This window comes from Indicator indicator, chromosome 35 (assembly GCF_027791375.1).
Source record: "Indicator indicator isolate 239-I01 chromosome 35, UM_Iind_1.1, whole genome shotgun sequence".
In the NCBI taxonomy this organism is placed as follows: domain Eukaryota; kingdom Metazoa; phylum Chordata; class Aves; order Piciformes; family Indicatoridae; genus Indicator; species Indicator indicator.
Genome location: NC_072044.1, coordinates 6,249,279 through 6,276,582, shown reverse-complemented (window position 1 = coordinate 6,276,582; position 27,304 = coordinate 6,249,279). Strand labels below are relative to the sequence as shown.

The 27,304-nt window shown below is 49.2% G+C and overlaps 1 protein-coding gene across 2 annotated transcripts; it reads right to left on the bottom strand.

Annotated features, from left to right (window-relative positions):
- Positions 1–1,343: 1,343 nt before the first annotated feature.
- On the bottom strand, positions 1,344–27,304 carry ILRUN (inflammation and lipid regulator with UBA-like and NBR1-like domains). Of its 2 annotated transcripts, XM_054395981.1 has the most exons (5): positions 27,110–27,304; positions 13,919–14,073; positions 10,408–10,605; positions 7,402–7,730; positions 1,344–1,422 (listed from the first exon to the last, which is right to left on the bottom strand). In XM_054395981.1, the coding sequence occupies exons 1-5, from the start codon at positions 27,265–27,267 to the stop codon at positions 1,387–1,389; spliced, it is 876 nt and encodes a 291-aa protein (XP_054251956.1). In that variant the 5' UTR covers positions 27,268–27,304; the 3' UTR covers positions 1,344–1,386. The 2 variants fall into 2 exon arrangements, with proteins under 2 accessions (XP_054251956.1, XP_054251957.1); XM_054395982.1 differs by lacking the exon at positions 10,408–10,605.

The window sequence follows — 27,304 nt, the reverse complement described above, 5'->3', positions numbered from 1 at the left end:
CTTGGCAACTGCACTGAAAATGAATTCCCCATTCAAAACCAACCAAGAAAACTCAACCAGTTAAGAACAGGCAGCAAAAGCCACAAAGTGAGCTGCACTCTGCTCCAACAAGGAGAACCTGAGTCTTCACTGCAAGATCTGGAAGAAGGCCGTGAGAGCTTTGCATGTTCCTCTCTTTGGCAGTGGCTGCTCAGCCCTGTTCACAGCTCAGTAAGACAGAGGCTGTCACCTTGCTCCCCAGCAGAGGCATTGCTGCTGACAAGGCACTGCAGAAAACCACCACAGCACTGGGGGTCACTCTCCCACCCCTCACACTGCACTTCCCAGTCCACAACTGGAGGAACAGCAGAGCATCCCAAGTCTTTAAAGAGGTGATTCCTCCTAACCTCAAGCCCTGGAGAGCTCCTTCAGAAGGTAAGGGCCTCACCAGAGCTACAAGCCAGGGAAAGAAAGGCAAATGAGGACCAGGTGAGAGTGGAGCCCAGCTGCTGCTGCTGCTGCCTGCTCTGCATCCCCAGCTGCAGACAATCAGCCTGGGAGCCAACTGCTGTCAGAAAAATGAATGCAACCTTGTGCTCTGTAAGAAAGGGGTGAGAGACTTAAAATTAAAACAACTTCTGCAAAGCTTTGCAACTACAACCACGTGCATCAGAGCCACAGAAAGAGTTTGCTCTTGGCACAGGACCAGAGGCTTGCTTGGCTGCTCCAGGCACAGCTACTGCACAGCAAGGGTTGGATTAACAACCAGGCACCTGAGAGTGCTAAGCGCACAGGACAGCTAGAACCTCACAGATCCCTTTGTTATTAACCTGGGCGTGTGTCTCTGGGTACTTCACGTACAAGGGGAAGGGAAATGAGCCCTCCACCTTATCCTGCAAGTCCCAGAGCCTCTCTCTTCACCTATGACACCAGGACCTGGTTTTCAGCACATGCAGGGCAAACACCACCCAAACCAAATAGGAGAGAAGGAAAAAAAGAAAGGAAGGATTAAAAAGTCAGTAACTAAACCCAGATGATATTAAAAACAGAGAGCTGGGAGCAGACCCAAGCTGGCATTCAGAAAAGATCTGCCCCAAAGCAGTGACTGCACAGAGCCCAGGGGATGCCAAGCTGAGCAGATGCCCAGGCTGTGGGGGATTTGCTTTCCTGCAGCATTCAGCAGCACTCTTGCAGCCCAGCACTCACACATGCATTCAGGTGGTGTATTTTCCTCTGGAAACAGCTAAGTCTTAGGTTTCTGAGCTTTTGGGTTTATCTTCTTTATCCCGAACACGGAGGCAGAGAAGGGGGGGCCACGTAGGGTCTGTCTGCAGGTGGAGCCCCCTGCCCTGCCCGCTCTCCTTACACAGCTTCCTCTTGCCGATACCCGTTTTGTGTGTTTGTGTTTTAAGACTGTCCGAAGGGGTAAGGACCGTGGAAACCCTGCAAGAAAGTTGGAGACATCATCAATGTCAACAGGCACGGGACGAGAGTGAGCAGTGCACAGCTATGACCAGCACCCAGCCCAGTTCCAGCCCCACCAGCAGCACCTCTGCAGTCCAGCCCTGCAAAGCTCCTCATCAGGCTGCCGTGCTGGCAGCTGCTTGCTACTTACCTCCTGCAGGTGTTCTCCAGGCTGGGTACCAGCCAGGTGCTACTGAGCCACAGAGTAACTCCTGTGGCTCTACACCAGAGCACAACACTCCTACTACAGCAGCTTGCGAGCCAGGAAAACGAAGGCAAAAGGAACAGCATCCAGCCCTGAGGCAGCCTCACCACAGGGGTTAAGCTCCAAATCCAGCATTTGTTGCCCATTACCTGCATAGACATTTGCCAGAACCTGCTTCACCTGCCTACAAGCAGTGCCCAGAGCTGTTTAACTCCAGCTGCTGCCAGCTGCCTGCCTGGTCCCACTCCTGCATCTCCCTGGTTTGATTTGTGTGCCCCAAACCAGGACACCTGTAGCACCACAGGGCACAGTGAACACCAGGGCTGGGTAGAGAGCCCAGAGCCTGTAGCTCAGGCCAGAGATGAGAACACTTCACTGGCATTTTCCTGGGCAGAGCCCATGTGCAGACCCCACAAACCTCGAGTTAGGGAAAGCCTCTGTATTTTCAGATACTCTTTGCCCCTGCATCCAACTGAAAGCTGCACAATTACAGTGACCAGGTGTTAATTACAGCCAGAATGCAGGTCAGCTCCAGTGTCAGGTTACTAAGCTCTGTATCACTTGCTACACTGCACCTCACAGGCTGCCAGCCCTAGAGGAGCTTCTCAGGAGAATGCCAGGAGCAGCCCCAGAACCCACAACCAAGATCAGCTTCTTCTGATGTCATTGAGTTTCACAAAGAAGAAAAGGCCTCAAATCTTAGCTTCCGGGATCCTCACTGCATTGCACTTACCCATGAGCTTCATCAGTGGACATGAGAACTGAAGCAATCAAACCCCACTGTAAATGCGAGAGATTGAACTTGAAGCCCAACTGCAGACTCAATTTAACATCAAACCCTGAGCAAGAGGCTCTTTCTCCCCGCAGTAAAGAGAAGACCATCTCCTTCCTCAGCAAGGTGCAAGCTCTGCAGAGCAGCTGTGCCTCAGCACACTGAGCCAGTCCTGTTGGTACTGCTGCAGGGCAAACAGCAGCCTGCAGCAGCTGACAGCTCCAGCAGCAATTATCCTGTTTGCAATATTTTACATCATAAACCTGCAAAAATAATTCTGCACATAATGTCACCTCGGCTGAATCCTATTTTTGGTGAACTCCCTTCTGAGCTGTCTTGCTTAAAAGCTCAGCTACAGCCTTGCAAGCTGACTTGCAGCTCTTCCAGTACCTTCCACACCAGCCATTGCTAACCTGCACACTGGTTGTTCATCCTGTAAGCACTGAGAGCAGGGCTGTGTCTTGGCAAGGAAAGGCTCTACAGGAGTATTATTGGTCTCAGTCATCATGTGGCTTCTATATCTAGCAGGGAATTGAGATGCTTTGGGCAGTGAGAGGCCTCTGTAAAACACAGGCCCCTGTGCCAGGAGGGACAGGAAGGCTGAGTGACTCCTTCACAAAGCATCACCACACAGGCTTTAAGCAGCTGACTTTATTTCTCCTTTGGGACTGAGTCCAGAGCAGTAACAGGTACAGTTCCAGAGACAGGAGCTGCTGGTGCACAGCTGCAAAAGCAATACAGGGGGCAGCAGCATCAGACCAGGCTACAAGTCCCCATTTCCTCATCACCCCTGGGCTGCTCCCAGCCAGAGCTCCTGCGAAGGACGTGCGGTGCCCTCACCTGACTGGGGTAAGCTGGGCACAGACAGAGCAGAGGCTGCAGCACTGCTTTGCGTCTAAATTCCATGCAGGCTGTGCAGACAGGGCCTGGCAGTTAAGACCACCAGGAGGTTAAGAACCTTCTTGGCATGTAGCCACTGGTGGGGTTTAGCTGCAGAGAGCTGCTGGGGCAGAGCAGGGCTCAGGTACCTAAGTCACCCTGCAACAGCTGAGCTCTTGTGACTCATGCAGCAGTGTCAGTTAGTCTGCAGAGGTAACACAGGGGAGCTGCTGGCCTGCACAGGAGCAAAGTTAAGCTAAAATCAGCTGAAATCACATTTCCCACAGTCCTAGAGGCAGAAGGACTGCTAGTGCTGCTGGATGAGCTAACATGCAGCATCCAAACACAGAGAGAAGCAAACCAGCTCATGCAGCATCAGTTCAGCCTGCAGATGTGAGCAGCAGCCTGGCTGGCAGAGGAGCTGTGCTAGTTGACTCCACTGCTCTCCCACCTTGCTCTGAATCGAATGTGGTAACTAACCCAGTGTGAAGCCAGACACCAGGGTGGAAGGAGCTTCTCTCTCACACAGAAGCAAATGTTTCTGAGCTTTCTTCCTTACCCACAAGCACAAGGTGGTACCCAAACAGTTTCCAGTGAAAGTTTAGAGTGACTCTAAACAAATCTGCAAACTACGGTGCCCTGGTTTGGAAGAAGCACACAGCTAGAAGCAGCAGCAACTCAGAAACTCAAGAGAGGGGAAGCCACTTACAGGCTGTAAGGACAGAGAGGGGCTTGGCTTCCCCTCAGGTGTACAAAGCTGTCCACAGCACAGCTCAGCCTTCAGCTCCACGCAGAGTGAAGCAAGGTGGGAAGCAACAACACAGCAGGCAAACCACAGCTGTTTAAGTTTGAGTCTTGTCTACTCTAAATACGCTTCTAATTCATTAGGCTTCTCAGAGCAGGGCAAGTAATGAACAGGACAGACTGACACCAGATGAGCTTGTGGCACACTCCGTGCTGTGGCAGTGACCATGCAAACTGCTCTGCATGGGCAAAGCTCTGCAGAACCAGAACACTGACGTGCACTGTGCTGCACTGCACAGACAGCAGCAACTCCTCACTTGTCTGCGCCACAGGTTTGGGGATATAGACAGATCCACAGAGATATTTGGTTGCTGTCCCGGTGACAAGTACAATCTGAATGTCAGCATATGGCTCTCCAGAGCTCTGGAGACATTTCAACCTCTAAGTTTCTCTCTTCAGTTCAGAAATCTCACTCTGATTCCCCAGGCACTGTAGGACTACATCTTGTGAGCCTGGCACAAGGGAGCAGCAGTGACCTTGGCAGTGTTGCTATGAGACAGCAGTGAGTAAACAGAAGGAAGCTGTATTAGCCTGATCTCTCCTGAGAATCCAGAGAGAAAGTCACTGCCAAAGAGGAAAGTAAAATCCCCATGCCTGGGTATAGCTGGGCTCTAATGCAGCTCATCCCTAGCCCAAGATAAGCACCCAGCCTGTACTTAAGCACAGCTTGAGTTCTGAGAACATGCAAAGCACTTCACTGGGAACAGACAGAACAACAAGCTGAAAGCAATGCCCTGAGCACAGCCCCTGACCTGCAGCCTCCCAGCACTGTACTGGAGAAGGTCAGCAGGGAAGACCCAGGGAAGGCAACACTACAGCAGGAACCGCACTCAGCTTGTTCCAACCATGCCACGGGTTTCATCTGGCCTGCTCAGAGGGAATTCATCATCTTGTTTGGGTTCCTTTCTCTGAGGCAAACATTTCCCTGGGCAAGGCATGCAAGCCTTCTACTCTGGGCTGCTGCAGAAGAGCACTGTGAACATCTCCACATTGAGACACTGACACATTGATCCCATCCAGCAGCAGATGGCCTCCAGAGTCACCGAGATTCTGGCTGGGGATTTTCAGGGGCCAGGTCACACCTGTATCCATGTGAGAATCAAGTCTGTGGCAGCAAGCCTCCTGTCTTGGGCAGAGGGTACAAGGCTGGAATAGGTCTCTGATCTTCAAACCTCCCTTAATGGCCTCCAAAAGAAAAGCTCTCTCATTCCATGTCACAAATAGAAAGCCTGCAGTGCAGCAAAGCCCCTCAACAACCAATGGCATCTCCTCTACCCATCTCCAAAAAGGACCAAGTTAGCCTTCCTGAAGCCATCAGGATAACAATTTCTGCTTTCAGCTCAGATAATCCACTTAAGAATATTCAGTAAATAGAAAAATAAACAAATAAAACAAAAAAATAGAAAGGCCACCTGCCCTCCACCTGAGGCTGGATTGTAGCAGCTCACATCTGAGCACTGCTGGGGAACTCTGGGTTAGCAGCTAAAGCAGCTTACTGAAGCGCAGTGAAATCCTCTCTGCTGATGCTTCCCTCTCCTTTTTGCTTTTGCCACATTACAGCTGAGCCTTGCACCTCTCAGCGGTATCACTTTCTCACACCCAGGTTCTTAAAAGCCTGTTGGTATCCTTTACTTGCTGGTGCTCACACCACTTTCCTCTCACTAGAAGGGAAAGTACCACAGGGAGACCTAGTTGAAAGGCCACTTTAGTGCCAACCCCCATTCTGAGGTGCCACACCGGAACTCCTCACAAGGACACCGATCAGCAGTTCCACCTGCAAGTGCAGATCTACTACGTAGTGATTGCCAAGCTCTGCACTCAGAAAATAGAGAAGGGGAAGAAAGAATCCACCTGCACCCTAAATCCAATGTTAAAGCTGGTATTTTAGCTAGGGAAGGCTTAGAGGAGTGCACCACCTCCCAGAGCTGCCCCTGGCAGCTGACTCCTGTTTGTATCACCCAATACAGGGAGCTCTCACCAACCTGCTGCAGGTGTGCAGCAGCGGCTGCAGAGCAGCACTCCCCTCTGAAGCACCCAAGGAGAGGATGGTGCAGAGAAGCTGTGGCTGAACACAGCCACCTCTGCAGCCAGCCCAGGGAACACCTCCCCAAGCAGTCAGGCAGGGGCAGCAGCTTTGTCACTGCTCACTCAGGCTGTATCTGACCCGAGAAGTGAAAGGCTTCATCTTTGAATCATGCCCTAGGCCACCCACATCTCACTTTCAGTGAACCAGAACCTCAAAGCAGGAGCAGATAGAGCTTACAGCAATTTCTGTTTGGGGTGTGAAACACAAGGGTTGTTGGCAGTCTGGCAGTGTTAACCCCATGCATACCATCAGTAAAAGAATACAACTGCACATCCCTTGAGCAAAGCAGGTGATTAAAATACGATCCACTGGGAGAGGAGAGGCAATTCATCCAGTTAGGAACTAAAGTGCTGTAGGTGAACTAACATTAGGGCTTTATTAAGTCATTCAGCAACCAAGTGTTATTGTCCTACACAGCCTGCTTAAAGTACAGTAAAGCATGTAAAAAGGAGTTTCCAAATCAAAACTAGTTTGACATACGACAGTACACACCTACACATACTGGCTGCATTAACAGGTGGATTCTGAACTGTAAATAATCCTGCAAGTCATTTTTCCACACACAAGCAAATAAAAACAGTCAAAATATCACTCAGACTCATATAGCATCCATCAAGCAAGCTTTGGAGAGAGATTTAAAGTAAAGATAATTTAAAAGTCACCTACAGTTATAAACAAGACAAGGACACAGACAGGAACAGTCCTTTGATCGACTGTTCCTGACAGGTAGCTGCTGGGATCAAAATGTTGAGCTCTGTAGCCTTCCCACACCAACTACAAAGAAGGTATCTGGTTAATCTTAGGCTTTGGGGGTGGGGTCAGTTTTGCTCTTTTCAAAGTTCTGTAAAACTCAGGAGCACATCTAGAGAGATATTTTGACTTATTTGCACATGCAGCTGGAGAAGGCCCCAGCCACTAATAGTTACAGCACCCAGACAAGATTATAGAAGTTTTAAGAAGGACTTGAAGCAAAAAAAGAAAAAAAAGAAAAAAGAAAACCCAAACCAAAAAGGTAGATCTGGTAGAGTCTATCAGAGGCAAAAATATTTTAATATAACATGAGGAATTGGCAGAATCAGACAGTCAAATTCAAAACCTTCCTTAGCAGGTCTGGCAGAAGCAGAAGGGAAGGGTTTGCAGTTTGTAGGGAGGAGCTGTTACAGGCATGCGAGGCTCCTCCTAGCCATTCTCCTGCTCTCCCAGGGCACCTACCTTACTGTACGTCACTACCGACAAGTTGTTCGAGTGACTGCTGGGGGAGAGGTTTACAGAGTTTTGTGAGAGTCCATTCTGGTCTTGTTCGATTTGGTCAGGAGCAGGCCCCCATGTGTTTTTGCTGATTGTGCCTAGCTCAGAACCCCCTGGGTCTTTTAGGTTGTTTTCATCTGGTTGCCTGTTCTTCTGTGGGGAGGCGAAGGGGTTAAAGTTTCCTTCTACCTTGCGGTGAGGCTGTGTGTTGAACTCTGTTTCAAAGGATGACAGCTGCTGTGTTACACCCAGAAGTCCTCCAGCTTCCACACTGAGGATCACCCAGATGACATCTGTGGAAAGACAGAGACACTTGAGCTGTCACTAGATGGCGTTTATGAAGGAGGGATGAGGAGAAAAGCAGCACAAGTATTGCATCCCTTACAACAGCAGGCAGAGACTGTTTACAGTCCATGTGAAGGAAGCAGGAGAAATAAGGATTCAACATTCATTTAGTGTTCCAAGCTTTCAAGAAAGCCAGGCAAGGTTCACTCTTTGACTTACAGGAACCAGCTAAGAATATACAAAACCCCAAGAGACATGACAGCCTGAGGCTTCACACTGCAGATTACGAGCAAGATGCACTGACAGAGGAGCTGTAGTGACTGCACACAGCCAGACTGAAGCAGGACCAGGAGCTATCACTGCCAGTCCTCTCTCCTGCCAGTAAAGAACAGGTAAGGCTTTTGTTTAGCTGTGAAAGGCCTGACTACTAAAACAACACCAGGGTGACTTAGGAGGTAATTATGTTTATGGCAATTCACTGCAGAAGTCTCCATTCAGGCTCCGAAACACTCCCAGCAGGTGGATCAGACACTCAGCCTTAGCAGGCTGTTAGATGAAGTCACAAAATGCTGGTTAGAGTAAGAGCCACATTCCCAGCTCCTGCCCACTGCATGTCTGCCTCCTGTACACAGATAAGGTTATTATTTAGCTTCCATTTCACTGAACACCTCATGCAAACTTTCTGCCTTGTTTACATAAACACATCTCTTGCTATGTATCCAAATGAAGTTTTATTGCCTTTCTTTCTGTTAAGTTTTCCCACCTCTTCGCTAAAGTGCCCCAGCTTTGTTTTGCTGCAGAGAAAGAGAACTGAAAAGAGCAGCAACACCTCCTCTCCTGCTCTCAGATCTCATAACAGCAGCTTATGTCACATGTAATTGTTTCCAGGTTTTCTGCAAGTATGAACACAGGAAGGGCTGCTTTCCTGCTGCCAGCATGGCCTGGGGCAGCAGACAGCAGGTTATACTTCTCGTCTGATTCTCAAGCTTCTCAAGCAGAAAGGTCCTGCACCTGGGTAGGGGCAGCCCCAAACATAAATCTAGGCTGGGGAATGAAGGGATGAAAAGTAGCCCCCTGGAGAACTCCAGTGGCTTCCAGGGATGCTGGAAGTGTTCAAGGCCAGGTTCCCTACAGCTCTGAGCACCCTGCTCTAGCTTCAGGTGTCCCTGCTGGCTGCAGGGGGTTGGACTGGGTGGGCTTTAAGGCCCCTTCCAACCCAAACCATTTTATGATGAATTGGTTCCTTCCAGTCCCTCCCCAGGTTTAAGCACCCTGGCCTCATTAGCTTGCCTTTTACGACCCAATGATGTATTTCACCGCTTTCCTGAGGGTGGGATTTGCCCTTACCAAACCGCGGCTTCCTTAAGGCCATGAAGGCTCCGCATCAGCCCCAGCCCGGCCGCGCCGCCCGCAGCGCAGCAGCATCATGGCGCCCCCTGCTGTCCGCCCGCGACCACACACGCGACCCGGCCCCGCTGCTTGCCCTTGGGCCCTCGATAGGGCGGATGGCCGGGGCCGGCGGGCCCGTCCCGCACAGAGCTGCTGGGCCTGACCGCTATGGGATGGCTGGATAAGAGCAGCCTCAGAGGGGATCTGATCAATGCTCAACAGGAGCTAAAGGGTGGGGCACAAGAGAATGGGGCCAGACTCCACTCAGCACTGCCCAGTGACAGCACAAGGGTCAATGGGCACAGACTGGAACCCAGGAGGTTCCACCTGAACAGAAGCAGAAAATTCTTCGGTGTGAGGGTGCTGGAGGCCTGGAGCAGGCTGCCCAGAGAGGTTGTAGAGTCTCCTTCTCTGGAGAGCTTCCAACCCTCCCTAGCCATTGTGATCCTGGGCCTCCTGCTCTGTGTGACCCTGCTTTAGCAGATCTAGATGGTCACCAGAGATGCCTTCTGACCCCACCACACTTGAATTCTGTAGTGTCTATCTGTAGTTGTGGCAACTACCAGTGGAACAGCCCTTCAAGCCTTCCAGCCTTTGTGGAGGAATTCAGGGACAAGTTGCATCCAGTGCTGATACCGATGGGTGGCACCTTCCCTGGCAGCTGTGCCAAGAGCCTGTACTGAGCAAGGAGGTATTTTTGATTCCAAGTGTAACATCTTTCACTCAAACTCATACAACTTGGGATACTCCCTACTGCCAACACAGACACAAAGATGTTCTCAGTATCAACTAAAGCTGGCTAAAAGGGACTGAAAGGCTTCACATGATCCAGGATGTTTGGTGGCACAGGCTGAGGCACAAGGAAAAATACCAAAAAGTGGGTTTTAAGCACAGAGAAATGGTTCACAGTGGATGCACCAAGTAACACCATTAAACCTGACCCTTAATTAAACTTCTCAGCTGTGGTTTTCATCACTTAAACAGATTTTATGTTCCCACATAGTTCACAATGCTCAGCACTGGAAAACTGGGAAAGAATCCTGAGCAGGATGGGCTGAGAAAGAGTCTCTAGTAGGAGACTGCAAGTGCCTTTGTTTTCCAGAGCTTTGTGCAATCTGCAATTGGTCCCAGTGCTCAGAACACAGCTCTGTGCTGACCAAGACAAGAAGGCAGCTCCGCTGATGTCTTCTCTATTCTCTACCTTCCCCATCCCACTCTCAGCAGCATAGCTGCAGGGCAGCAGCAGAGCCCATTTGGTGTCCCAGGAGCAGCCTGCAGCAGCAGAGCGTCACTCACCTCCATAGTAGAGTCCGGTGGCAGTGCACATCCGCCACTGTCCCTGGTACATCCCTGCCGTGCTGGGGCTGCACATCTGGACACTGACATCTGCCATCTCCTGAGGCTCCAGGGACCTGACCATCACCATGTTCACATGGCCAAACTGGTCTCCCCCAACATACTTCAGACAGACCCCTGGGGGCCACGCCTCTGTCCCTGGGATTAAATAGAAGGAAGAATTAGTGCAGGGCAGCAGGAGCAGCTTTGTGAATGCTTGTGCAGGACTGGATGAGACTTGCTTGGAAACACAGCTGTGCAATTGTGGAGCAGCCAGGGAACAGACACGCCACAGCACTGGATGCTGAAGAACAGTTTTCAGAGAAGCCTCAACTGGTTCATTCTTGAGCCCAGCAGCACAATTTGTATCTGTATCTGGATAACCTCTAGGTCCTTACCCAGAAAACCCCCCACAGTCCCAGTGCAATGACTGAAAAACATGAATCAACCTGACAGGCAAAAATATTTCACCAATGCTGGAGACAAAGATGAGGTCAGACCAAGATGGGTTTTTTGCCCCCACACTCATTTCTTCCTGCCTCCCTGCAGCAGCTCCTGAGCCTTACATTAATACCAAGTGCTGCAAACATTTTCTTTCAGCCCTGTTCTATTTTAAGCCTGTTAGTCTCAGGAGGAACTAAGAGTTTGAGCTGTAATTGAAGAGCTAAGGACTACTTTCTAAATGGATTTATTTCTCTTCTTGCACCAAGCCTTCTCTCAGCCTTGTACAAAGGTGGGAGGGGTTGTGGCTATATGATGCAGCCGTGGAGATCAGTGTTCAGACTGCAGGCAGTGGGACTGGCAGTGTGACCTGGCAGTCTGCAGAGATACAGAGCAGCTGCTGCATGCAGGCACAGCCATCCCCAGCAAAGACAACAAGGGCTGGGGCAGACAAAAACCAAAGTGCTTCAGAGGCTCAGGAAACATCAGCTGAGCACAATTTGCTTCTGCTTCTTCCCCATTAGGTGACTTGACTAAGCCAAGGGCTTTGAGAATCCTTTCTGCTTGGCTGAGGCCAATGGGAAACCCTTAAGGAAAGGCAGAGCCATGTCTGGTCTGAGGTGAGAGTGGTGGATGCTGCCCTATGTCACTCACCCCAGGGCATCCTTTGCAGCAGCTTGCCTGCTAATTGAATCCCTGTGGGCACCTCAGTGAAGGCATGGCAGGGCCTGGTTTCCTGCTCAAGTCCTTGTTTATGGAATTCACATTCTAGCAGGGAAGGCAGAAGGTGAGTGAAGTGGGGGATGTGACACTGCAGCTGGAAGCAGTGCTGATAGGGAGGCCTGAGAGCAGCTGAGTGAGAGGTGACCTCAGACTGTGGCATGTGGGAGTTGAGCATGAAGTCTCCTCTGCAAAGGTTGGCAGCCCAGCAACATGCTTCAGTTTAAATAATTTATGTGATTTTTATCAGATTTAATGGCTTCAGGCTTCCAAGGTGCCTACCACGTTGCAACTGATAAGCCCCAAATGAAACGATGCTGATGTCACTGTCAGGGCACTCAGGGCATGCTAAGCTGCAGCAACTGTCCTGCAAGGCAGCAGAGCAGGGCAATAGTTTTTAATAACAGATAAGGAAGGTGACTGAGCCCAGCTTACGGCTCACACTAAACGTGACAACCTCTCCAGGCTCTGCTTGTCACACTTGTCAGACACTAAATGCTGTGGTGACACATGCCTCAGGTATTTCATGTTCCAGAACTGAAGTCATTTAATCAAAGCTTCCTGCAGAGCTGTTAAAACCTTGGCTTCACTCAGTTACCAACCTAACAAGCAGACATTATCTGGAAACACTACAGCCGTTTGATATTGTACATTAATTAAACCACAAAATTGCTTTAAAATGCTATAGTCCTCCTCAAACTGCAGTCACAATGCAAGATGTGAGGCTGCACTGAACTGAAACATGCCTCAGCAGCATGGTTTTAACGAGATCTGGCCTCCAGCACCACTGTTAGAGTACAGATGTACATTTTAAGAAGTCAGGCTATAACCCACCCAGAAGCCAAAGCAAATGCTGGCCTTGGCAGGAACTCCCTTCCCCGTTTCAGAAGGTCCATGGATTTCAGGTCAAGCCTTGCCAGAACAATGAAACACTACTTGAACTGGGATGGCAAATTCAGGCTGAATTTGCATGCAGGAAAGAGTACTTCAGAAGAACAAGAGAGGAAGGAGCCTGAAGGGAGCAAGGTAGGAGTGATTAAGACACTAACAGCAGAGACAGGACCTGTCCAGCTTACTCCATTTGTGAGAACTGTTTGAGACAGCTCCAAAGCTGCCAGCCAGTGTTTCATACTTGCTCTGTGTCACTTGCCCATTGTGCTAACTCCAAGTAAACTGAAGCAATGAAGCCCTTTCTCTAAAACAAGTCTCAAGAAATGATCTTCTCAGACACTCACACACCCTCCTCTCATCATGTCCTGATGAAACACTCCCACATTTATAGCCTGGTTTCAGTCTCTGCTGTACTTTGATCCTCAGCACAAACCTGCACAGCCCTGAATGCTGCAGTTATTTACAAGCAGCCTCACTAACAGCAGCTGAGCTTTACTGATGGTGATTCATGACCTTCACCCTTGCTGTGCTAGCATCCCGCCTCACACAGGTGCAAGCAGACAGAGCTCAAAGGTTCAGGCAACTTCCTGTCATTGCCACACTCAGAGACAAGGCATCCCCATCTCAGGCTCCCCTGGCTACATCCCAGCATCAGTCACTTATAATGGATTTTGCCTGGCCTCACTTCCTGGATTCCAGTCACACTTTTGACTTATTTCATTCTGGAACATGGTCTCTCCAGCCTCACATCCTTTCAGAGCATGAAGAAGTAATTCTGTCAAAAAATGTATTAAAAGGTAAAGGGCACCTGCAACAGAGCTTTTCTCAGGTAGCTCACTGCCTGAAGCCAGGTGGAGGTTGGTCTCTTTTTCCAAGATACCAAGTGCCAGGATCAGAGGAAAAGGCCTCAGAGTTCAGCAGGGGAGGTTTAGGTTGGAGGTTACAAGAAGTATCTTCACTGAAAGGATTCTCAAAGCCTGGCACAGGCTGCCCATGGAGGTGGTTGAATCCTCAACCCCAGAGGCATTTCAAAGCCACAGAGATGTGGTGCTGAGGGCCATGATTTAGCAGCAGCCTTGGCAGAATTAGAGAATGGTTGAATACTAAAGGTCTTTTCCAATCAAAATGATTTTGTGATTCCTCTTCCATTAAAATAAAGCCCAACAAACAAAACAAAACACAACTTGCACTTCAATTTATTTAACCTAGAAGTCTCCTAGAGCTGGTGTTTGAGTGGTAGCACAAGGAACAGGACTGGTGACCAGACTGAGCTGCACATCTCACCACAGTGTTTGTGCCAGCTCCAGAAGGGGGACAGGCACAGGTGGCTCTACTCCAAGTTGAGTGCAATGAAGCCTCCTGCCTCCAGCCAGCACCTCTTGCAAGAGACCTGCCACCCTCTCCAGCCCAAAAGCCTTACCTGTGTTTTGTATCCTCCATGTTTTTGTAAACTGGGTGTCAGGAGGGATGGACTCTCCTTCACCTATGGTGACATCTTCAACAAAGGACATGGAGGGGACGTTGATATTTGGGCTCTCAAAGTCATAGTAGGCCCCGATGGCAGCCTGGAGATTCCTGGAAAGCAAAAAGGAGGAGATTACAACCTACAGAAGAGGTGACTCAGGCCCTTGCCACTGGGTTCCACATCTCATCCTGAGCAGTTCAGAGTGCATCTGCTCTGCTGCTCATGGCTTCTGAAAGCTTCTATCAATCACCCAGGGATTCTCCAAGACAACAGAACTCGAAACACAGCATTTTACTTGCCAGGGACAACATTTGATACCACTTCTCTGCTTTGCTTCTTATTTTCACTGAATTCTTGTGGAACTCACAAGTCTTGAAGGACCAATCCCCCCTTACCTCTATCTGTCAATGACTGAAGTGCCTGCTCAGCTCTGGACAGTCACACCTCAAAGGAACTTACCAACCCCAGTCAAAAGTTCTCACTGAATCAAGACAGACAACAGTGGGAGCCTGAGGTTAGGGAGACACTCAGAAAGCCACAAATGCCATCAATTGCCACAGGGAGCTGCAACTCTTTATGATAAGTCATTTGGAAGGGGGAAGAGTCAAACAGGAAGAGGATTCCCAACTCCTCACTGCCATTGCCCTGAACACCATTAAGTCATTATGTAAGTGTTTGGCAAGTCAGGAAATTCCTCTGTTTACACTCTGCGAGGTTGTGACCCTCATTTACATCTGCTGAGTTGGTGCAGAGGGAATGGAGGTGAGTAAAATCTCCCCGGATGCAATGAGCATGACAGCTGCCTCTTACTCATGGTGACAAACAGATCTGTGTTGCTTTTTTGAGCAGGATAGAAAAAAACCCCACACCAACAAACCAACACAACCTTCAAGAAACAGGAGCCACCACCCAAAGCAAAGCCATGCAGCAGGGTGGTCAGAACCTACAGTATGTGGAGGCAGTGATATGTGGAGGGCTTGCATTGTGTGGTGCAGCGCCATGTGTCTAAAGCAAAGCCAAGGTGAAAGCACAAGAAACATTTGCAGCATGACCCTGAGAAAGAGCAAACATGGGGCTGGCCGGATGCTTGCCAGCTGGAAAAAGACTCCAAACAGTAAGCAAGGGAACTGCCTCCTGTTCCAACCCTACTCCGCCAAAGGGAAAACAAAATCAGATCAGACACTGGGTCAAATCAGAACTGCATGGCAGAAGACTCACTGCTTACTCCTTGGAGGAAACATTGGAGACCCAGAGGGTAGCAGCCAGCAGCACTGGGGCTTGGATCAGCAAGGGCAGTGGTAATCTCAGGCAGATCTGCCTGGTATGGGCAATGGGGGTGGCTGGAAGAGGCCCTCAACAACAGATGTAGGGTTTGGTAATCCACCAGGCTGGCAGCAGATAATCACTGTTAGCTGCAGGAGAGACTGGCACCCTGCACACAGCCTTGTTTGCAGGAGGCACTGCAGGAGCGCTCTGCACATGGCCACAGCCACCCCCAGACAGAGCCAGGCTGAGCCTTCCCTTGCACCACCACCAGCAGCTGCAGGCAAAGGAGCCAGCAGGCAAGGTCTCCACATTCAGAACAACAAATTTCAGACCAGAAACCATTCTTCATCTCCAGGCATTTTCTCCCAAGGAGTGTCAGGGCTATATTTAATACAGGCAGCTCAGTCAAATGCTGCAGGAAGGGTGCATGTCACATTATCCAATAAATAGAGACAAATGCTCAGTTTTAGGTCACCAGCCGCCTGTTGCTTATACACTGCACAAGATTTACATAACTCACACCAGGGCTGTGCCAAGAGACTCCTGCTCGCTCAGCCAGCTAACACTATGAGCTGGAGTTTAGTTTGCACTGGGATTTCCTCCTGTGTGACAGCAATCTGAGGCAAAAGGTACCCTAAGTGGTCCAGCAGTCAGCAGTGCAGCCCTCCCAGATCACCACAACATAAATCAGTTTTCAGCTGTGCTGTGACATCCCACGCGTTAGGACTCAGGGAGCAGGACAATTAGGTTTCATTGACCTTGAGAGGGAAAAAAAATGAGAGTCCCAAGAGGAAGGTTTCTGCTGTACCTCTCTGTGAAGCAGCCTGCACCGTTTGTTGTTTCCTTGGCTGTAAACAGGCTTCAGAAGGTGGTGGGGGCTGTTTGTGCACACAGGCCCTCTGCCAGCCCCTTTCCCCTCCCTGGGTCAGATTTCATTGCTGGCTTTGCCATCAGGAAACAGCTCCAGCCCTCTGCAGCACTTAGTTTAAAAACTAACTAAAGAACAACGCATGCTGAAAAAACACAACACAAAACCCGGACAGATTCCCCCGTTTTGTGATCAGGTAGCCACAGCCTCACCTTCCTGCCCCGCAGCGTTTTGATCAGTGTGTGTGGGTTCTGTCTGGGGGGAGCCCTTTTGTGTATTGGGATACACCTTAAAGGATTCCACCAGAGAATTCTAAAGAAGTTTCCGGAAATTAAAGAGAAATTGAAAGTGGCAAGAGTAAAAGTCAGGATGACAAAGCAAATCTGACTGAAGTTCAAGTTCTTTGACACAGCCAACCCCAAGAGATAGCCACTGAGCAGGGCTCTGCTGTGAGATACACCCACAGTGCACTCCTGCTCCCTGCTTACACAACCAACACACCACTGCTCCAGACAGTGCTCCCCTCCTCCCCGGCCCCCCAAGAGCAGTGTGAATGCAGCACTCTGGGGAAAACCCAATGCCATTTGCAGAGGCAAACCATTTGCAACCTGATTACTTGCAGGTTCTTGAGGCTAAGCAGTACCTCCTGCTGCTCTGCCTCTCCACCACACGCATATTTGTGGAGTTTACAAGCATGGCTTCAAGGTCAAACACACTCAAGGCCCTGAAACGTGTCTTCTCTTTGCAAATACATGGATAATTTCTGGGTATCTTCACCCTCGTGATCCAGCTGTGACTGCACAGCACCTTTGCGGGAGGAGGTTATTATCCTGCTCACACAGCCCTGCCTGCTGGGTTTTACACCTAGGTGTGACTTTCACTGCAGTACCCCCTTGCTCTCTGCCGTACCAGATAAGTTACTACTATAAAGAAAACAACTTTGAAGCAAAGAGGAGCCAAATCCTGCCAGGGTAATTTACATGACTGAGCTCTTGTAATTACAGGGGTGGCCACACATCTTCACTCAGCCCTTGGGGTGCCAGCCCATCCTCACCTTTCCTAAATTAAGCAATTCCCCCCTTTTTAGAGCCATCCTGGACTGTAGCAGTTTGCAGCTCTGCCATACTCCCAGAGCAGGTCTGACAGGATTAGATGCCTGCAATCTGCTGTCACTCCACTGACAAGCTGAGCCTGTCTAGAACCAACACGGGGTTCAGGGCTAGTCCTGAGAGCAAGATCCTGGGCAGAGGGAGGGGAGAAAGCAGAAAGCAAAGGTTATGGCTCCATACTGTCAAGCAAATCCATTCTAACTATGGGCATCCCAGGACTGGTAGGTGTCAAGTGCTCCTCCAACAAGCTGCTACGGACAGAGCCAGAGAAAGTCTTCCTCTGCAGATCAATCCTTTAGCTCTGCTGCTTTGCTTCAAGCCTCAGGAACTAAATTACAACAGCGAAGTTAAAGCCTTCTTTGCTAATAGCTCCGGAGATGCCCCTTAACAACTCTTAAGTGTTTGCAAAGAGGTGGTTTATCTTGAGCCACTCTTCCCCTTCCCAGTTTTTTTCCAGCCAGCCTTTTGTTATGTTAAATCAATATATTTAGACAGTAATTACTCCCAATTAACTAGGTCACCCTGCAGTATTCAAAACGAAAAGAAACCCTTCCACAACCCAGATGCCTCCTTCTGTATCACAACTGTTGTGCAAACAAAAAGCAATATACAGGTAATTGGAAGGATTTTTTTTGTTATTAATAAGATTCTTTTAATAGGAGAACGAAGAAAGCAAAGCACTGAGGCTTACTCCCGGCAGCCTGATGCAAAGTTTTAATTTTTGGTAAATTATTTGGTGAAAGATTCAAATAAAAGGATATTTGTTTATGGAAAAAAAAAAATCTTTTGGGGGGTAAAAACTCCAATCAAATCACAGCTTCAGCTCAAAATGCAGCATGCAAGTTCTGCTCTCACTAGCTCCTGCCTGTTACTACAGCCACAGCTCCTATCCCCAGCCAAGGACTGAGTTTCCAGGGTTCAGATTCTCCTGAGCCATCAGAAAAAGCAAAACTAGAAGATTCCTCAGAGCTGGCCTTCAGCTTGGGGTTTCACACAGGACACAGCCCTCGGGTCACACGCTGACAGCACGCAGAGGACATGCAGAAAGCAAGCAGTCAGACAGACAGACTGGGTCACTACTGTGCAGAGCAGCTCCAATAGCACCAATGCCCATCTGCATTTCTCTCCTCTGCTGTGAGGGTGCTGGAGCCCTGGAACAGGCTGCCCAGAGAGGTTGCGGAGTATCTTTCTCTGGAGAGATTCCAAACCTGCCTGGACATGCTCCTGTGCAACCCTATCTAGGTGACCCTCCTGTAGCAGGGGGCTTGGACTAGATGATCTCCAGAGGTCCCTTCTGACCCCACCATGTGGGATTGTGAACACCCTGTACCCTTCCCATAACCAACTTAACCTTTCTCTTGCTCCCCAAACGCAGCATGGCACCAGCATGCATAAGGTGTCAGTAACAGACAAAAATGTGTAAAAGAAACTGCAGCAGATGGATCATTTCTCACTCCCAAATAATGGAACATCTCTGCATGCTACAGGTGGGAAAGGCTAAAAATGTGCATGGAAGTTACCCCAATGAGGCAACCCTAACCCTGCTTCCCTCTCTGACTTTAGTATCTTATTTGGATTGTATTTGCCCCAGCTATGGGGGAACTGGATTGATAATGCTACAGGCATCTACAGCACCTGAATTGGGAGTCTCATCACTCGAGGCCTGAGAGAATGCTGGAGGAGGTGGAGGAAGAGAGGTACTTGTTCCACCACAGGGAAGCACTTCTACCTGGAGTTTTCAATTCAAACATTTTTACCAGGGATGACACATGGCAATTAAGTGGAAAGTCTTAAGATGCTGTGAAGGACTGGAATTTCCATCAGTGAATAACTTTCAATAGAAGCAATTTCAGAAAGCAAAATGTAGGTATCAGTTCTCTTCATTCTTGACCTCTGTTCCACTAAACCATGAGGCTGGGAAACTACCTCCCAGGACATTAGATGATCTAAAGGACTGTGCAGGGAGCTGAAAGCTTGAAGCTGAACCCACAACACCGAAGAAGTACAGGAATTGCTTCATTTGAAGCTCACATTTTCTCACACGTGAAGAAGCCAAAGAAGAGCATTTCACTGTCTGGGCTGAAAGCAGCTAGTTCCAAACACCAATGGGATGTTCCAGGCAGACAGCAGAGCTGAGGCAAGCAGAAGCAATACTGTGCTCTCCGCAGGGGCAGCAGAAGAGGCACAGCATCTGCAGCACACTCCACACCCCCAAGGACATCGATTTCCTCTAGCAGGGCTTTCCAGCCACACAAGCCCCGGTGCTGCCACGCTGCTACAAGCACAAGTCCACACCCCAGCAGCTGAGCCTTCCCAGAGCAGCTGGTCAAGAGCTTTAAGTGTGGGGCAAGATATTTTGAGAATGTCACCACAGGAGCTGCTCTCTGCTTGCTGTCACCGAAAACAGGCAACTGCTCTTCCCAGGGGAAAGCAATCAAGAACCGCCAGGAGAGGGAAGATTCTGTAACTGTCAATTCCTCACTGTAAACTATGTCACCAATCTATAATTGTCTATATTAAAGCAAAGGGGGATTAAGCTATGGAAACTGTCAGAGAACAAGTTCAGGCATGCAAGGCAGTGCAGGGACTAAAATTATATCGTACCCAATTCTGTCTGCTGCAGTTGTCTGCTTGCATTTCCACTGCACATGCAGACAGTTCTTAAACGTTTTGTGACCTGGAACACAGCACAACTGCAGCTCCATAGTTCATACACCAACGTACTTAAAAGTCCAGGCTTCATTCAAAATAAGCAGGTCAAATACCTGAATTATTCTGGAGAAAGGGCTGTGTTTGGGGGGTTTTAATGCACTAGAGAATTAAATAAGATGCTCTTGGGCAGCTTTTGAGTCTATGGTTTTGTGATTTTTAGTAGCATCAGGGATAGTTGTGGACACCACAGAGGCAGCAGCCTGCTATGGTTCATGCATACACAGAGGACATCCACTATGCTTTAAGTTTGCCACAACAGATTGAGAAGTTTAAAAACACCACCAAGACCCACCAGAGCTGTTTCTTGGGTGTCTTTCTGCCTGTAAGGACAGCAATTCATCGAGCGGTTTGGAGCAAGAATGCCTTTGGATTTAAATCCTCAGCTTCCAAACGGCTTCACATTAGCAACCCCCAAACGATGTTTTACGCCGAGTGCTTCACTGTTCTCAGCCTCCAGAGTCCACCTGGTCACCACCTACAAACATCAGTATGACTGGAGTAACATTCAGACCCAGACGACTTGAACTTCTTACCTCCTGAGACATGAGATTGGTTTGTTTTTATCACCCGATGTAGGAAGAAAAGAAGCAAAGCAACTCGACTCCCCACCCACTGCCTGAAACAGCGCTGGAGTAACCCGGAGGAGTTTCCAGGGGAGGAGGAGGGCTGACTCCAAAGAGCAGGTCTCAGGTTTCTGCCTCCTCCTCAAAGCAGGGATTTCCCCCCAATGCCCTCTCCAAAGGAAAGGGCTATCAAAAGTAAGCCTTAGAGACTTCCGCAGAGCAGCAGAGACGTTTCCCTTGGCTTTCTCAGAATGTGAATTAGCAAAAGGGAGGTTCTGGAGTCCCCTGGCCGAACACGGACAGCAGGGACCCCGAACTCCTCCCGAGTAAAGCACAGGCTCCACAAATCCTTGCTCACAGTGCTGCAATCATCTTTGTGCTGAATCACAGAATCATGGAATGGTTTTGGCTGGAAACGACCTCTAAGACCATCGAGTCCCACCATGGCCAGTAAACCATGTCTACACTTTTTGAACACCAACAGTACGAATGTGAAAGAAGGGAAAGAAAATCCAACTGTTTGTGGTTTTATCTTCCCTTCCCTTTGACTTCTCACATGTGAAGAAAAACAAGGAAAACAGTAGATGTAGCAGGACAGAACATCTACTGAAAAATCAGATAAGTTCTGTGATAGCAGCTAATTAATTTACTGGACATCAACAAAAATGTGGCCCTCAAACAGCTGAGGAAACCAAGCTAATTTGTTTGCACTTCAGCCAGGACTCCCAAACAAAAACCAGAGCACAGATCTGGGCAGAAGACCAGCCGAGATTAGACTTTTCCCCCACACAGACAAATGCCAGTCTAACACCAGATCAGGTTATAACCACAAGTATTTGATCAGCAACAGGACAGATGCACATCTGCATCTAAAGAAGGGTAAGAAACAGGGGCTTGACTTAGGAGATCAACTAAATTCTTGTGGGGCTGCTGGTGTTTAGGTAAGGGTTGGAATAAAACACATGGCAGCAGGTGGTGGCAGTGAACCCCTCAGAGCCACAGCTTTAACCAGGAACTGCCTTTGGATCTAACCACAGGGCCAAAGGTTTGATGGTGCAGCTAAGGCCCCACATTCCATCTCAGCATTCACATCCTGGCAGGTAATGCCTAAAAACATCACAGCTGCACAGTCTGACCTTGCATGTCCTTCCATCTGCCTCCTAGATCAGCTTTGCCATGGATCTCTGAACCCTAGCACACAACTATTGCAGCCTGGGAAAACACTGCACCACAGGATGACCAGGAACATGGTGCCTGCAACCCCTTCCAAGTGCAGGTGAGCAGAAGACACAGATGAAGGGCCACCCACACATGCTGCAGCCAACATGAGGCAACCTGGCTGAGTGCCCCCTGAGAAGGAGCCCAAGCTCCTCCCTGAAATGCACTTGGATAGCTGCTTTGAAAAAGCAGTTCAAAATGCTGTTATCAGAGGACACCTGCAAGGTCTTTGGGTTTTAAAGGGCATTTCTGCAAATGTCTGCAAGGTGAAAAGTTAGGACCAGGAGCAGAGGTATTGGCCACCTGAGTGAATCCTCCTGATTTGAGCCTGCTGCGTTCAGTTCTCTGGGTCCTGGTTTCTTATCTAAATAGACTTTAAGTATTTCCCTGAACAGTACCTATCCTCATCACTAATACCAAGTGTAAACAGCTATGCTTTCATCCACAGAGCTGAGCGGTGAAGCAGCATCCTATGATCCTTGATAGAGAGCAACAATTAAAGTCAGAATAAAAGTAGTACCCCCCTCCTCTCTTAGCTAATCCAAGTTTTCAGACTCCCAACCAAGCAGATCACACCTTGCAATACAGGTGGCTCACTGCAGAGAAAGAATGCGATCAGCCCATCCACAGGGATACAAACTAGCACTTACAAAGCAGTTTTCATGTTGCTAAAAACCAACATTCTGTCTGTGCTCCAAGACCAATAATTTGTTATTGCACAGAAATGTTAGAGACATTTGCACTGCTATGCTCAAAAAAATCCCAGATTCGTGATGTAAAAAATCACCACCAGCTAATCCCTACCTCACCTGGGCTCTGCTCCCCCAGGCAGCAATGCCCTACAGCTGACAATGCACACAGAGGGTCTGCAGCAGACTTCTGGAGTGTTTTCAGATGAAAACTTGAAATATTTTCATGCAAACTCCCATCTTCAAACCACAACAGAGCTACAAATTCTCCTAAGCTTATGGAGAAAATGGAGAGCCTCCAGAAGAGATCTGACCACCTCACACATGATGACCTTAAAAAGACCTTTTTCACCAGAAAGGGAGATCAAAAAAAAAGCTAAGGCTGGAAAAAAATAACACCTTTTTCCACCTCACACACTATAACCATCATTATCTGACATTTCAATATCACACCTACCAGACTGATCAAAATTCACCTCTCTAAACAAAAGCTAGAAATCTGACAAGTACATGCCTGGAATATCCCTCCATGAAATCTTCCAAATTCAGAATCCCTTCACAGCTAGCTCTGCTGAAATATAGACTGTAAATCCAGCACTACTTCAAATCCAATTAACTCCTTTTCTCACCAAATTAAAGAAGCTCTAAGCCTCACACTGCAGCCTCTCACCCTCAGAGTTGCTGTAATCACCAGTTGAACCCAGTAACTCCTCTTCATTAACCCAGGACCATTTCCACACCAGCTTCAGAGGCTTTCACAAAACAGACCTTGACTGTCAACAAGGACTCCGCTGCACATTCTCGGCACAGCTTGCTCTGCTCCTATGCCTGCACTAAGCCACATTGCTGAGATCCAGCCAGGGCTCAGCTGACACTCCACAGCTTTTGTCCTGCAAGGGTTTTGGGTAAGTCCAAGCTGCCCTGGTACTATCTCTGCAGAGCCCTGCAGAAGCCTGTGGGCAGGTACTGTGGGGCAGGTCTGCTCAGCACCCACTGCCTGCCCTGAACAACTCCTGTTTATAAAACATCAGCACAAAGGCTTTCAGGAGGAGCTTCCTTATGCAGGTAGACCGAGTCAGGACAAGTTCAGACATGTTCCTGGCCAGACTATCACACAGCACCGCACTCAGCACCTGGAACTTGACTTCACCACCGAAAACCACTCCCAGGAGCCCCCTCCCTCAAGCCTTCGGGATGTGCCTGGTCCACAGGCAGCCAGGTGCCCACACTGCAGCTCTGGAGGGGAAGGAGCAGAGTTGGGTGTGCCATGACAGGGAAAAGGGGTTTGGTGGGCTTGGGGGGTGTGTGTGTGTTAATCCTAGATGGCACCAAAACACTCGCAACCACAATGCCTGGGTTCTCCTCCTGAGGAAGAAATGCAAACACACCTTTTGGAGAGGCTGATTTTGGGCTCAAGGCCAGGAGCAAAGGCTCAGCCTCTCTCTCTGAAGCCTCACGACTTCCAGTGAATAAATACACAAAGAGTAAAGAAGGACAGTGTGCCCTACCCTTAAAGATCCTACAGCTCAGAACTGTCTGCATATTTACGCAGCGGAAAGCATGAAGCTAGAAGAACCCCCACTGTAACCATCACACCCACAGAACTGAAGGAGTAATTAAAAAGAGGCAGAACTCTAGGAAAGTGTTTAATAAATAACAGGGGAAGGATCCAAGTGCTTGACCTGTATTTCCTGAAGATCAAGGAACAGGCTCAAAACTTTGGATGCAGATGTTCTACCTGAAGCACTTCTGCAATACTTCTCATAAAGCCAGAGTCAGGACTGTCCCAGGTCTGCCAGAGCTGTAACAGCTTGAGCTCAGCTGCACACACAGACAGACCTTCTAAGGCTGCTTTAAATTATCTATATTGCTCTGCTGCCAGCTGCCCATTTTTCCCCAAAAATTGGCTGAACGAGCTATTTAAAAATAATTCCTCTGTTACAGCAGAGGAACTTCACTTTAAATACGACTACTGATGATACTAATAGAAAGAATCATTCAAATCACACTGCAGCCCTACTCTTGATTCCTTACTACAAGGTGTGCAAGGCATACAACAGGGACAAAACTTCTGGTCTGGAGAGGACCTAAAGCTTGCCACACTTGGGAAAAAGACTTCTAGTGAAAATTATTTGTGTCTGTGTTAATGAAGCCCTCCATGAACATGCCCACCAGGTAAGCACACTTCTCTGCCCTTGCTGTGAGCTCCCTCATCACTTTTGCAGGTGATTGTTGATCCTGAAGTAGCATGAAGAGCCATCTTGCCTTCAACAAGAGGAACCATGGACTCCTTCAGGCTGGAAAAGGCCTTTAAATTCATCCAGTTCCACCATTAACCCAACACTGCCACGTCCCTCAGCACCAAAGGAAAAGCAACTCAAGAGTCTCACAGAGGCAAATTATTTGCAGGCTAGGCTGGTGGTGGAAGATTCTGGCCTTAATTCCAGGCCACAAAACACAAACCCCGCAGGCCATTGCCTGGCATCACCTGGGGCAGGGTGGATTGCTCAGGGCCCCTCAGCAAACAACAGAAAGGTGTTCTCCAGAGAAGAAAAATTCTTCATTCATTTTTTTAGAGCAGAGTTGGCTTACTCATGCTGATAATCCCAGGCCGCATGAAAAAGAGGTGGGAGCTGGAAGAGGAGAAAACTGCAAAGTGCAGACTCAGGCACAGACTCTGATAGGGCAAGTCAGAGAAGCAGAGCCCTGGCAGGCACACCAGAGAGAGCCCAGCAGCACCTGGCAGCACACCCAGCCCAGCTCCCTGCTGCCAAAGGTTAAACTCATACCAGCCTTGAGCCCACTGAGCAACCACAGGAGAGCCTGTGCTGATCTCTGTGTACTCCTGCAGATACGACACCAACCTAACATCTCCCTTTCCCATGCCCCATGCTTAGCAACTAATTCCTAAAAAAAAAAAAAAAAAGTGAAAATTTCTGTTTTGAGAAGCAAACTAGCCACTGAAGTTGTGAACTTAAAGCTTCTTCCATCACTTAAGATTTTCTTCTCAACGGTAATTAGAAGTTTTTAGCTTTTAAAGTGACATTGTTTCTAAGACGGTATTGGAGATACTGTTACTTCAACCAGAAATTCAAGTCCTGAAAAAGAAAAGGATTCTTCATCAGAGCCCAGGACCAGCAGGTTCTACATTGTGTCTGCAGCAGCAATCTCCAGGGTCAGCACTGCTACACTTTCTGCTCTCCCAAAGATCACAGAACAAACCCACAGCACCAGGCTGCAGTTTCAGAAGTTTTGTTGATACTATCAATGCATAAATAAAGTGGGAAAGCATCTCCTGCTGCGAGCCACATCTGCAAGGCAAACTCCTTAACTCAGAGAGAAAAACCTTTGCCTTGTAGCAGCTCACAAATCACAGGCACGTTTACTATTCCCTTACTCCCTCCACAGATTTGCCAACATAATTCCATATAGAACTGGAAAAGGATGGAAGGATGGAAGAAAAAAGGTGGAAAAGCTGTCTTAGTCCTGCTTCTTAGTTCAATTATTCCATGCAAGTTTCTCCCCAACTGTTGGTATCACAACCTCAGCTTGGGATTTCAAGTTTCATGGTTTATGGATTTGGTGTTACACCACGAAGAAAGAAACATTAACTACAACTTAGTTGAGTAATCTCTGTTTATGATATCCAAACCAGAAAACACTTTGCTCTCCTGCATCCATCCCAGAGAAAAGCTGCACACCTAACAAGAGGGTCAGGATTTGGTAGGTGCCTAAACACTGTCAGAAGTGGTTTAAAAGATGTGAGTGGTAACAAGGAGTCAAACCCTATAACTCAGCAGCAATTTCACAGTCACTTGGCTTGCTGCAGGACTAACCCTCGTGGTTTCAGTTTTTCACCATCACACTGCATATTTCCCACGTTTTTTTTTGAGCTGCAGCTTCCCTGACAACCTGTACCGTTTTCTTCTTCCTAGGGTAGCGACTGTGAGCCTTTAAAAAACTAAAACATACTCCAGACGCCAGAGCATTTACAGAGACCCCTACTCTCAACAAACACCCAGGTAACTTTCACGTGGAGACCACGGTAGCTGCAACACATCCATGCAGCCCTTCTCCAACAGTTTTCCCTCCTCCTGATGCCTGCTTTCGTGTCCAGGGCACCACAAACCATCCCCGGATCCAGCTCATCCTCCGGTTCCACTGAGAGAGCCCTTTAAGAGCTGTGGTGTCCGCCGATCACATGCCCCTCTTCCTATCAATTAGTCACTCTTTAACAGCTTTGCAGCCCTTTGACCGAAGAGCTCCACGCACTGGCAAAATTACAGCCCCGAGCTGGAGAGGGGAGGCGAACCGAAGCCCTTCCATGATAGCTCCCTCCCCGCTACACACACCCTCACCGCCGCTTCGCCCCAACATCGCCGACTCCGGGCAAGGGAAAGGGGAGCCCTTTTCCTCCACCTCTCTTCCTGCTCTTCCTCACGGCAGTTCTCCCCCCGCCTCCCGCCGGCGGTGCGCCGCGGGTGGCGGGACAGGCCTGCGGCCCCCTGAGGCGGCGGGGCCCGGCTCGCTGCGCGGCGCTTCAGCGCCGGCGGCCTCCCGAGGCTCCCTTCAGGGGCTTAGCCTAGGCAGGGCTGGCGGCCTCCCACCCTTCCCCTCAGGGCCGGCGGCCCCAGCCGCTCCCCGAGGCCCACGGCCCTCTCCTCCAGCCCAGCCCGCCTCGGCCCCCTCATGTCCGGCGTCACCCCCCTCAGCCCCCGCACCAGTTGGTCATGTCGAGGAAGAAGGCGCAGCCGGCGGGGCTGAGCTGGAAGCCGAGGAGCCGCTGGAACTCGCCGATCAGCACGTCCTTGTCGGTGGTGCCCAAGCAGCTGAACTTCTGCATCAGCTCCGCGTCCAGGTCTACGTCCATACCCTCCATGGCCGCTACTCAGCGGTCCCTGCCACCCTGGGGCCGC